Below are 12693 nucleotides of genomic sequence, written 5' to 3' on the forward strand. Positions count from 1 at the left end.
TATCTTCTGAAGTTTGCTATTTCCTGTGTGACCAAACATAAATGACAGCATATTTGTACTATGCTTCCTACCTAATATATCCTGGTTATCCTAGACACTGGTCTACACTTCTATATTGGCAGTCACTCATTAAGCTCCTAATCCTTTGAATAAAAATGGATTGAAATATTCTCCTGCTATCAAATGTTTTTCCTCAGACAAACTGATAGTCCCCCTTTATGTGTTAGGACATAAACACACCAGCACTTGTGTTTTCTAGTGGTTTGACATAAATGAAAGCACCAAGCTTTGGGTATGAAGCCTTTTGGTCCCACAGCTATTTATTCCAGTGTTATAACTTGCAATAATTCAGCAAACCAACTATAACTGTGATAGGAATTCATGCAAATAAGCTTAAATTTTGGCTTGTCTTCAAACACTCCGTTTCCATAAATATTTAATGCAGGTTTTCATGAGTCTTTTATTTTCGTTAAAAAAAAAAAAAAATTCAATGCATTAACCTCATTATCAGTAGTGTACTATTTCAAATTTCAAAGAATGAATATTACTTACAAACTTGTGGGAGGTTGGGTATAGTATTATATTTTATTATTCTAAGTACAGCTATCTTATCTGACGTATTCTGGGACTGTTAATAAATAACATGGAACTGAAAACTTTGTGACTATAAACAAGTTTTGTAGAAGAAGGTAAATGGGGGTGGGAAAATCTTTAAAACAGATTTCTCCTCAAAGCATGTTTTGAGTTGTAAAAGAAAGCCACTTATTTTTCTTAGAGAATTTGCTTTTCGTAGATTGGGCACCTTTTATTTCCGCAGAAAGGAAAATATATTTTTAAACTTTTATTTTTAAAAGTATTAATCTTTGAAATATGAAGACAAAGCAGAATATTGTAGGGACAGGTTGATTGCTTCTCTGTGGTACTTTTATTCCATGTTACTTTGTCAAAGAACTTTGCCCAATTGATAAGTACTAGAATTTTGGTGGTAGCCACTTGGGAACTTCCTAATTAATTTTGTTTCTTCCACATATATTGATTTTTACCATGTAATATAATTTTCTCTGAAAATATTTTTAAAAGACAATGTAGAACCAAAAACCACATTTGATATAGTGGGAATAACTAAACTGCTGTGTAACCTGAGTTGGACTGTATATTATGTAAATGATCTGCTCACAAGCTTATCTCCAACTATGTTACTACCCCACCACTGCCACCACCTTGACACATTCCATTTATATTAGATTTTTTTTTTTTTTTAGGATTAATAAAGAACATTGTAGGTTCAGGACCAGCTGCTTCTGTTTAAGACCAAACTGTTTCAGAGCTGCAGCTACATAGCTAGAGTGTGATGTCATCTGAGACTGGACATCATATATTCTAACTGATCCTAAAAGTATATGCATGCCTCTCTTTCTGTGCATAATTCCCATGGTAGACTATATTTTAGAGATGGTTCAAAGTCATTTTGAAGTTAAAATAAAGAAACCCATAGCCCCACACCATTTCCCCAGATCAACAATTACTTTGATTCCATTTTCTTCTCACATTTTCATGACTCTTAAAGAACTCAAGGACCCACTAAATACTCTTGTAAGGAATGATAACATTTCTGTTTATACCTACGGAGATGCAGGCTGTCTCGATGTCCTGGACCTATGGTTCTTTCCATCCGTAAATTTCTGTTTCTATATTGGATAAATATGTGTGTATGAAGATAATATATTGATTTAATTAAAAAGCCACAAGGCAAAGCAGAAATAATATATATATATATACACACACATATATATATACAGAAGCTGAGGCTTCTAAGTGAAGGTTCATGAGGAAGCAGGAGACTGTGTACATAGTTAACTTACTCACACCTAGATGCAGGGAAACACATACACACACACATATACACAGCGCACAGAGAAAAATGGCGTGCATTACTGGATAAGATGCCATATGATTCTGCATGCTTAATCATAACAAGCACGAACTGCGACAATCCTTCATGAGCATGGCAGCTTAGTTATCACATGGTCACTGTGAACAATCTTTACAGGGCTTCAAAAACATCTAATTTGGATTTTTTAAAGCTAAGTCCAATATGAGTGAAACTAGCACTCCCCCACCCCCAGCAGGAGCAGCCAATGGAGATTTACTGACCTGTCTCTGCTTCGGCGTGAGGGGAAGGCAGCATTGCAGCCAGCCACCGTGCAGACGTGCATCTCTTTTAAGTGAACGTTCCTGTAGTGAAGCTTCACACTGTAGGAGCTTTTGAAACTCTTCTTGCACACATAACAGATTTTGGGGTCTGGGCTAGAACACAGGTCACCTTCTGGGGAGAACTTCTGAGGGCTGCCGTAATTCAGAGATGATGTAAAACTTTCATGCAGGGCAGCCATGCTGCCCCCCCCTCCGTTGTACAGTCCATATTGGCTCATGTAAAACATGTCATAAGTGGGATCTGTAAATTCTTCCTTCACCTTGATGATGTCCTGGTGAGAGGGCTCACTGTGGTTCTCATCAGGCCTGTCACTGTTCATCAGGACCTTTTCACTCATTTCACTGTGAATGTGGTCATCCCCTTCCATGGATTCCTCACCCAATTTGGGCTCCGAAGACTCAGACTCATTCTCATAGTCCCGCTCAGGCTCTTGGTCCTCAGAAGTCATGCTGTCAGCCCTTCTTATTTCAGTCCTTGAAATGCACCGGGTCCTGTTATGCTTTGAAAAGTCCTTCACAGACATGCCTGGGCTCATCTCCTCTTGGGAGTGGCAATGATTGTCATGGCTCATGTCATTGACCATAGCTCCACCATCATTGGGGTCATCCTCTTCATCGTCAAACTCATCAGCAGTATCAATAATTTCCTTCTCAATCTTCACAGGCATGCTTGACTTCCTGGGCTTTTTCTTGGGTGCCAGGTCAACAATGGGCTCATGGGTAGCCATCATCACTGCTGGCATTACTGGCTCAGAGGGTGGTGGGGGGTGCTGCTCTATGGTACCACTGGTTGGAATGATGGGACTGGTTGGGAGTGAGGTTGGAGGACTCACCATTTCCCCTGGAGTGAGTAAACTTCTATAAAATGGAGGAACTGGTTGTACAGTCTTGAGCCCAGAAAACACCAGCTGACTAGGGAGAGGATTCTGTAAGACAGGGTCTAGTGGGGGAGTGGTAAAACCCATTGGGGGCCGGCCAGGGCTTGTGAGTGCAAGATTTGACTTTGTACTTGCTATAACAGGGGTGGCAGCTCCTGATGTGGCCCGAATTAAATCTTTGTCTCGGTTATTCCTTAGCATAGGCATGTGAAGGCGAGGGTTGGGGTTTGCACTGTGGCGATTACGGCTTCGGAGGGAGCTAAAGACCATGTTGCAACCTTCAATGGTGCACCGATGTTTGATCTTCAGATGAACAGCATTGTAATGAATTTTGAGAGTACCTTTGTCATAGAATGTCTTCCCACATGCATTACAGAACACTCTTCCTTTCCTAGAGGCTGACCCCATCCTTCTCATCCGGTGAATCCGGTATGAGCTTTTTGGGTGTTCAGTTTTGGTTAGATCACTAACTGGGGCAGAATTCTGAATGGGGGAGACACAGGTTGGCTCGGTTTTGGGCTCCACATTAGTAATGCTGGTCAGGGCATTTCTATTGGGTGTCTGATCATTCTTATAAGGTGTGGGAGATACTTCAGATTCGCTGCTCTCATTATATTCATTCTGGGTTGAAAGGCTTGGTTCCCGCAGCCTCAGTCCTGGTTGCTCTAATAGTAGCCCATTTGGAGGCAACCCAAGCAGCGGGGCTGAGACAGGGTTTATGTACTGGAATGGAAGCAGAAACGCAAGGCTGTTTGGGATGTTTTCGAAGTGGTGAATGCTGGAAGGATTGCTATTCTCTAAGTGAGCAAGGAGGCTGGGACTCCTGGTACGATTATTGCTCTCAATGAAAGTCCTTATATCTGAGTCTGTCTTTGAAGATGGCACGGCCACAGCCTGCCCTTCTTTCTCCTGAATTGCCATCAGCTCCACAATGGATTTGGTTTCTCCAAACCGCAGAAACTGCTGAAGGGTGATGATTTCTTCTTCTCGAGACATGATGGCCCAGCGGTCCAGCACCTTGCCGGCAGCATCCTAGAGGCCACATCAAAGAAACAACAAAGACAAACACAAAAACTTATTGATCGTGCATAATTATCCAATGCAACTGAAGGTGCTCTGTCTGCTCATGAAACACTGAGAGCGAGAGCAGAAAACAACATGCAAGCACTGTTAATAAAAGTCAACCCACAAAGCAAACTTTTCTGCCATGCAAATGTAGTAATTAGAGTCACAGTTAGAGAAACAGATTGAGTTTAATAATGTCAAAGCAAACAAAATGTAGACCACTGGGGCTCTGTGATCTAAAATGCTTTCAGAACTGCTATTCTAACAATGATCTATATACTAGGCAACTATTTAGCATATATTAGTATAAGATGTGAACTCTTGCTGTGCAACCCAGCATAAATGCAAAAAATGGTACCTTAATCCTTATTAAATAGTAACACCATAGGAAGGAATTAAGTACATTTTGCGAAATTTACTTCTTCAACACAAGCAGACATAACACTGGATTCAATGATGAAAATTCCTTTAAATAGGAGTTATATGAATTTCTGAATCAAAAATATGAATAAAGTAGCAGTACCCTTCGTACTCCTATTACTAAGCTGTATCTTTTCTTCTTTAAATGGCTATATTTTAGTATAATCTAGTAATAATCAATTTCATAAGGTAGAGTAAGGAAAATATCACTTGCAAAAGGTAATTGTGCTTTTCCTGAAAATTGGTTGTAATACTATGATTTAAAGTTTGAGTTAGACTTAAAGTATTTGACTTTTCATGATCTTGTTATAAATGACAGTCATAGACATTTAAAAAGTAAATGTGATAGATTTAGATAGAGTAAATGTGTAAAAAGTTGTCTCTTAGCATCCTCCTCTGATAGCAAAGAGAGTCCACAGAGAATACACATCAATAATCACCAGACTATGTGTTGTTAAATATACATTAAAAAGCATTTCACACTTTCATTTTTGCTAGTAACTATGAGATTTGCCTGGAGGAAGGACTTAAAATCCTGCAATGTAATGTCAGGAAATTCATTTCAGCATGGATTGAGAGAAATCTATTCAAAAACTTAAATAATGACTCCATCATTTTCTAGGGCACCGTTTCTTCCCAGCAGGACAGGACACTTTGCAACCCTCTGTGAATGACACTTGCTCCAACCTTGACTATCAATTTAAGAAAGCATAAAACCTTAAAAAACAAAATGACTTATTAATTACAAAGGGCAAATCATAACCTTTTAGTGGAGAAATCTAACAGACACCACCTTGAAAGGGTGATCACAGTTAACACCACCAATGGAAGTCATGTTGACACCATGCACCTTTTCATGGCATACATTATGAAGGACACATCATCACTTTTGTGGCATTCTTGATAAAAATTTACAACCTCAACCCAATCATGAAAAAACATCAGGAAAAGCAAAACTGAGAAGTATTCTACAAAACAGTGGATAAAAAATTGTACCCCTCAAAGTGTAAAGATCAGGAAAGATTTTTTTTTAAAAGGTTAAAGAATGGTTACACGTTAGAGGGGACTAAGACATAATTGTGTGATCCTAAAGATCCTAGACCAGAAAAAGGACATTACTGGGAAAACTGGTGAAATTTGAATGATGTCTCTAAATTAGTTAACAGTATTGTATCAATCTAACTTTCTCATTTCAACCATTTTACTAGGATTACATAAGATGTTACGCTAGGAGAAGTAGGATGGAGGATAAAAGGGACCTGTACCATTTTTGCAATGGAATAGTTTCTCCTTAGCCTTTGGATATAAAATTCCCTCTGGACTACAATCATGTGGTCTAAATCATCATGGTTAGTTTGATTAAGTGAATATTTGTAATTTATTTGAATCACTTTTTAAAAACAGAAGCTATAATAGTTATGTGCTATTCTTTATAAGGCAAATGTTTAACAGATGAGAAATCAGAGGCGAAGGATTAGATGGCTTGTTAAGGTTGCCAAGATGCTAACTTGGGGTCCAGGACTTGAACCCAGAAGTTCTGAATCCAAGTTTACTAAGTGTCTTCGCAGTACTCAGTAGAGTGACTGTCACTCCATGATGCCATTTCCTAGCTGTGCACATGGGGTTTTTGATGGCAAGAACTTTTCCTAAATAAGACTTTCTCTAAGCACTGTAATCTCCTCCTCCACACCATATTTCTTTCACCATAAAATCTATTCTCTCGATTGTTCCTTTGTGGAGTCTTTCACTATGGACTGTTTCTTAGGCTGAACCCCAATCAGAGTTGTGTACAGTTAGTTATATCTGTACCAGGTTCTTCCAGGTGGCCTGCACCTAAATCTGCATGTCAATAATATACTTACACAGCTGGCAGCCTCTAGTATTAAAATGTACTTCAGAAACCATAGCAACTGATCAAACCCACCTGAAGCATTTCATTTCCATCACCCTCCTGTCTTCCCTCTCCCAACAATACACAGCAGTCCCATATGGTTTCTCTTTTCTTCTGGCCTGCCACGATGCCTGCTATTTCTTTTTCTTTCTTTTTTTTTTTTTTATGCCTGCTATTTCTAAAATTACTACCTTTCAGACCATCTTTTAGTCCTGAGTAGCTGTCTCTGCTAAAATGGAGACTGTTAGGTTAAACCATTTACTTTTGGTGGAAGAGGACCAGAGAAGCAAGATTTAAAACTTTTGCTGGTAGAATGAATCATAAAAGAGAGGCTTCATTTATAGTGGTAACAGAAGTAGCAATTTCTGCTACACAGAAGTATAACCTAACATCTTTGCAAACGAATGTACTTAAGAACAGGACAAATACACTTGAACTCGAGTCCCCCTGACAGAGTATCCTCTAATCCAGGCAATATAAAGTGCCACAAACATTCTTTCCATAGAAATCATCATTCATATTTCATCAAGATTATCTAATTCAATATATTCATAAATGGAAAAATTGCAAGAAGAAATAAAGTTTATCTTACGCAACGTAAGTCTGCAAGCCTGATGCTAAGAATGGCCATCAGTTTTAGTATATCCTTAGATAAACGGTTGAAGGTAGTTAGAAACCATCCAAGGGAAAAGGAGAGGCCCAGATTTTTTCTGAAGATCTTTGTGATCGGGCTAGCTGGTTAGCCCACTGGGTTAGACAGGGTTCAATTCCTGTACTGGCCAGCTGCCACCCGGAAAAAAAAAAAAGAAAAAAGAGAATGATCTTTGTGACAGAAATAAGTGTGGTCTGGTGCACTGATTCCCAAACGATGGCTTAAGACACTCCTATGAAGGCAAGAACTTCCAAGAATTGTATATATGCTATTTAAAATGGACCAGTGTCACCCTAAGGGCTTAAAAAAAATTTTTTTTAATTTAAAAAAAAAAAAAAACAGTCTGTAAGTTGAGAGTAACCATTTGGAAAGCTTTAGGACAATTTGACACTGCTGCAACAACTAAAGCCATAATTTTTTTTTTTTAGTAATTTATTTTTATTGTATTTAACACAAGTTTTGGCTCAAGACTGATTGGGGGAAAAACTAGTCCTCTCACTAGTACAGATGGTCAAATAAACCTTACCAAATTGAATAGGGGCCATAAAAAGAATTAAGTGTTATCACAGAATAAACACTAATAAAACAAAAATTTAATATGTTAAGCCAGAATGAAGATCCTGACTAATGACCACCCATATTGGGACTCTTGTCTTGCACATGAAGAATAAATTAACATCAGAGTATATAACTGGGCTCTTGTCCCTCCCATGCGATTTTGTTGGTGGTGAGTCAATTCCTTCAGGCTTTCCCATTGTAACAGAAGTTCGGTGACCTTTAACCCTTTAGGCTGGGAAATGCTGTTTACAAAATGAGGATAATAAGATCTACCCTGTTAAGTTAAATGCAAGGTATTATTATAAGTATTGATTTGCTGTGGAAATACTGGCTATACTATTAATTAAAAGATGAGTAATACCAAATAATCCAGACTTATAAATCAGTTTTACTGGGTTCAGAAAAAGTATAAAACACTTCAAATATTTATATCTAAGCATTTTAAATGAAAAGACTTCCTTTTATTATTTTGCTGGAACTGGTGATTATCACTTGTAGAAATCTGGCACCCAGTTCCTATATGGCTCTGTATAGTGATTTTTTAAAAATCTTTTTTGTTGTAGGAACAACTGTCCTGATTTAAATGGTTTTATTTGGGCCCTCTTCCAGATCAAAGGACCTTATATGACTTGTAGTTTTAAAATCAAAGTAAAATAAGGTTGATTGTTTTTTCTTATTTGGGAGGGAGGGATTGTAGAGAAGGAAAAAATGTAAAAAGGTGAAAGAGAGACCAAATAAAGGCTTTTGGATAATTAGATTGTCCGGCGACCTCAAGCGCAGTCCAACAGGGAGCCCACCTGGGTTCCTGGCAGGCCACGGCCCATGTTGCAGCACAAAGGAAAAACAATTGCTTTCTTTCTATCTATGGATGAAAATGAGGGAGGAACACCAAACTCAGCACAGGTCTAGAGCCTATTTGCTTCAGCAGTATTCAAATTATTAAGAAATAAGCAAACAGTTTAACTCTAAATTTAGATGACACAAAGTGATTTAATTTTCAATTCCATTACACGAACTTGTTTTCAGTCAAATTTAAGGCATAATTTAAAGGAAAATCCTAAAATGATTAGTTAAAAACTAAAAGTATTTCCCCTTTGATATAATTTTAAACCTTTTCATTAAATAACACTGAGCTGGTAAGGACTGCTTACCACCTAGAACAAAATCAGAGGTTTATAAGATGTGTTTTTGGTTTCATGTCTACATTTGCATAGTGTACTTTCTTAAAAAATTATGCCATCATAACCAGACTGGCACTTTATTTCCATGACCAGTTTCCCATTGGAATTTTCTATTCTTTCTCCTTCTGGATTATTCAAATATCAAGGCAAGAGTAATGGGCTAGGTAGAAGGTATAAAAATTATCAAATTTCAAGCCTACCTAGCTTAAGTATTCTATCAGGTAAAATTTAACAGTAATTGCTGAGACAAAAACTAATGAAACAATGCTATGTAAATTCAAAAACTTGAATCATAAATTTTACCAGGTTTTCTAGATGTTTAATTCTTAAGGGTAGACAAACTGTGGGATATCTATACAATGAAATACTACTGGGCAATAAAAAGGAATAAACTATTGATAACACACTACAACGTGGATGACTCTCAGAGCATTATTCTAAGTATGACAGAGACCAGACCCAAAGGAATACATACTCTACCATTCCAATCACATGAAATTCTGGAAAAGATAAGATTACAGGAACAGAAAGCAGATTAGTGGTTGCAAGGGGCTGAGGGCGGGGGAAAGGGACTGACTGCAAAAGAACATTCGGGAACATTTTGGGGTGATAAAAATATTCTGTTAGGACTGTGTTGATGTTTATATCACTATATAGACTATACACTTAAAATTGATGGATTTTATTCTATGTAAAGTATGTCTCAATGAAGCTGATTCAAAAAAATTAAATTACATCTCAACATTCACAGCTTTGCAGTGTTTATAGGCCACTGTGCTCCTTGTCTCCTGAATAGTATTGGGACCAGAACACAAACACACATGCTTCCATTCTCTCCTATTAGCAGAGTATGCAAGATAATCCACTGTGATGTGGGGAGTAAACATGACAATTCCTATTTACTTTTATCTAAAAGATGACTTTTTGCTAATATCACACACACACAATTTTAGAAACAGGTTTACATATGTATGGGAACAGACTCACATTCTTACTAATGGGGTATGTAATCATAACACTTTGGAGAAAGCTCCTCTACAGAGCTAATACCAATATGTAGTAGGCACGTACTATACACAACTTCATAAATACTTTGTGCAAAGGCCTCTGCTTGCCTCCACCTGCCTTTGTGCTGGCCTCTAGGTTAGGTGGACATGTATCATGATATGACCCAGAAATTAGGAAATATATCATCTAACTTCTGGGTCTCCTCAGAAGCAAGTAATAAGCTCAGACCATTATCCCAGACAATATCAACAGGGGCATTCTATCAACTTAATAGATGGGTGTTGGCAAATGGGGAGTTCATGGATACCACTTGTGAGTTGGATAGAGCTGGCTTTGAGCCGTGGAAGTAGCAGGAGTTTGAGGGAAGATACTCTGTGGATAAGAAAGCTTTGAGCATTACAAACAGTTTTAAAGAAAAAACCTATAGAAGGCCTAAAACTTTCAGTCCTCCCTCATTCTCCTACCAGTATTCTATTGTAAAACTAATATGGGTACATATGTAACAAGCAGATATTTCTATTTCGAATTATTATAAAGTCAAGTCAACTTTTAAAATTCTTCTTAGACAAAAAGTTTAACTGGTCTGAGTGCTCTCTACTACTTCAGAGAAAATTTTCTTTTTTTATTACACTATGTTTCTCTCATTTATATAATTTGGCATTCCTAAGTGTATATTGGATTAATGTGTGTGTATAAGTGTGTGTAAGCAGGCAAGAAGAGGAAGTGAACAAAAATGGCAACAAAAAAATTCTTATTGAAAATAATAGATTCTGGGAAGTACTTAGAAAAATTTTTCAAGCAATGTGATAATTTCTGAGAAACACTTGAAATTATGTGGGAAAAGAACTTGGCATGTTTATTTATTTTTTTTTAGCAAATTTACATTTAAACACATTTCTTGCTGGGCGCTGACTGAGAAAGATGCACCACTAGCATACACAATATACATCGCAGCAGTTTGGTTATGTAAGTAAACAAAATTATACCATTCTCTATTCACACAAAGTTCTTTTATGTGACTGTTCTTTTTTAGTACTTCAGGCTAATGTTTCTAGGAGGCCAACTGAAACAACCGTAATGTCTATAGGCAGAATGAAACACATTCATACCATGATTGCACCAAATGGTTCAAATTAGACTTTATTTAAAAAAAATCAACATTTGTTTTGGGTAATGAAAACCTTACTCAATTTCCTTGATTTGAAAATTTGTATTTTACAGAATTTCTCAAGAGCATCACTTTACCTTCAAAATGTAATGTTGACCAATCACATCCTTGCTCCTTACTCTCCTCCCTAGGACAGAGATGTCCCATGAGAAAGAATCATCAGGGTGTGGCACAGACAGAAAGAAAGACTTCCAAATAAAAATCAAATCTGACTTTACTTGTTAACATTCATCCATGTGAACATCTCTTTTGGAAAACAAATATGCTTTCCTCATCGACCCAAAACTTTCTTTGGCAAACATTAGAGCCAGGTATATACCAGCTTACTGTGATTACAGAAGCTGCCACTAAATTCAATATGTCTCAATAATAAAGAACTTGATTTAAAATATTTTTCTTATTCTTCTTCTGCTCTCTAACCTCAAGGAGAAATGAATGCTACAGGAATATCCACTATCGGTTAGAATGTTGGAGCTTTTAGAAAACTTGGCATGACGGAAAATTCTAATAGTCCTTGTTAGCTGACATGCTAACACTGAAATCGTCTCTCTGTAAATACTGTTTGCACAGACAGATTGTCAATTTAAAAGAGTTACTTATAACACACATGTGCACGTACACAAACATGCACATGAAGACAGGCTGCCATTCTTGGCTCACTCCTACTATATATGAACCCCATTATAAATCAATCTTATTATATAGAGCATTCAAAATGCTTGACCTTAGAGAATGGTGGCATGATGAGGTGAGTCATATCAAATTACTTGCAAAAAAGGAGTGCAAAGTCCAGAAATGCCTCTTCTCGGATGAAACTGGAAGTTTGAGGAGCACAGCCCTTGAATACGGTTGGTAGCAAACGGAAGAAGTAACCTGGTAATTTCATGTGAATTTTAGGTGCTGGTTTTGTCATATTTTCCAATATACAAATTTCTCTAATTTCTTTTTCTGATCCATATTTGAAAATATTTTTCACTGTGAAAAAGATACTTTTAAAAGAAAACATTTTATTGGTAATTTGAATGAATAATACAACCTCCCAAAATGATTATCTAACTGAAATAACATTATCAAAATGCCAGTTTTAAATGGTTCTTATGATTTTTAAAATATTGTTTGATGTTTGATTGTTAAAAATTCACTTTTGTTATAGAATGTTCTTGATTATGGATCAGATAAGAATATGTAACTCATAGAGTACCATCCCCTTTTTCCTCAGAAAGTCTGTACAGTACTTGTATTTTAAAAACTGTGATTATGATATATCACTCTGGGTTCACAACATATTTAATCATAGAAGCTCCAGCTAAGCTCTATTAAAGGCCTGTCAGGATTTCTTCTCTGTACCTAGGAATTTTAGCTTGTCTAGCTTAAAACCAGCCATATGCATTTCCTCTATGGGCATCTGTTTGCAAATAAATAAAGTAGGTGCCTTGCTTTGCTACATAAAACAATTCAGAAGAGTAAATTACTTTCTTCAGTGTCTAGAACTGCACTTGGAAGATTCAAAAGTATTTTGCAAGTTACCTAGCTCTACTATAAATCAACTTAAAAAACTTTTAAAGACACAATACATTTAAATATTTAGTAGTAACACCTTAGGAATCATTTAAGTTTCAAAATAGGAAATCCTAAATTCAGCTGACATGCCTAATATA

General features: G+C 36.9%; 1 protein-coding gene across 1 annotated transcript in view; it reads right to left on the minus strand.

Annotated features, from left to right (window-relative positions):
* Positions 1-12693, minus strand: part of BNC2 (basonuclin zinc finger protein 2) — a 422101-nt gene that overhangs the window by 13513 nt on the left and 395895 nt on the right. The window contains exon 6 of the mRNA XM_063081214.1: positions 2155-4124. Within this exon, the coding sequence (XP_062937284.1) occupies positions 2155-4124 (1970 nt within the window). The remainder of the gene's footprint in view (positions 1-2154; positions 4125-12693) is intronic.

Source organism: Cynocephalus volans, chromosome 16 (assembly GCF_027409185.1).
Source record: "Cynocephalus volans isolate mCynVol1 chromosome 16, mCynVol1.pri, whole genome shotgun sequence".
NCBI lineage: Eukaryota > Metazoa > Chordata > Mammalia > Dermoptera > Cynocephalidae > Cynocephalus > Cynocephalus volans.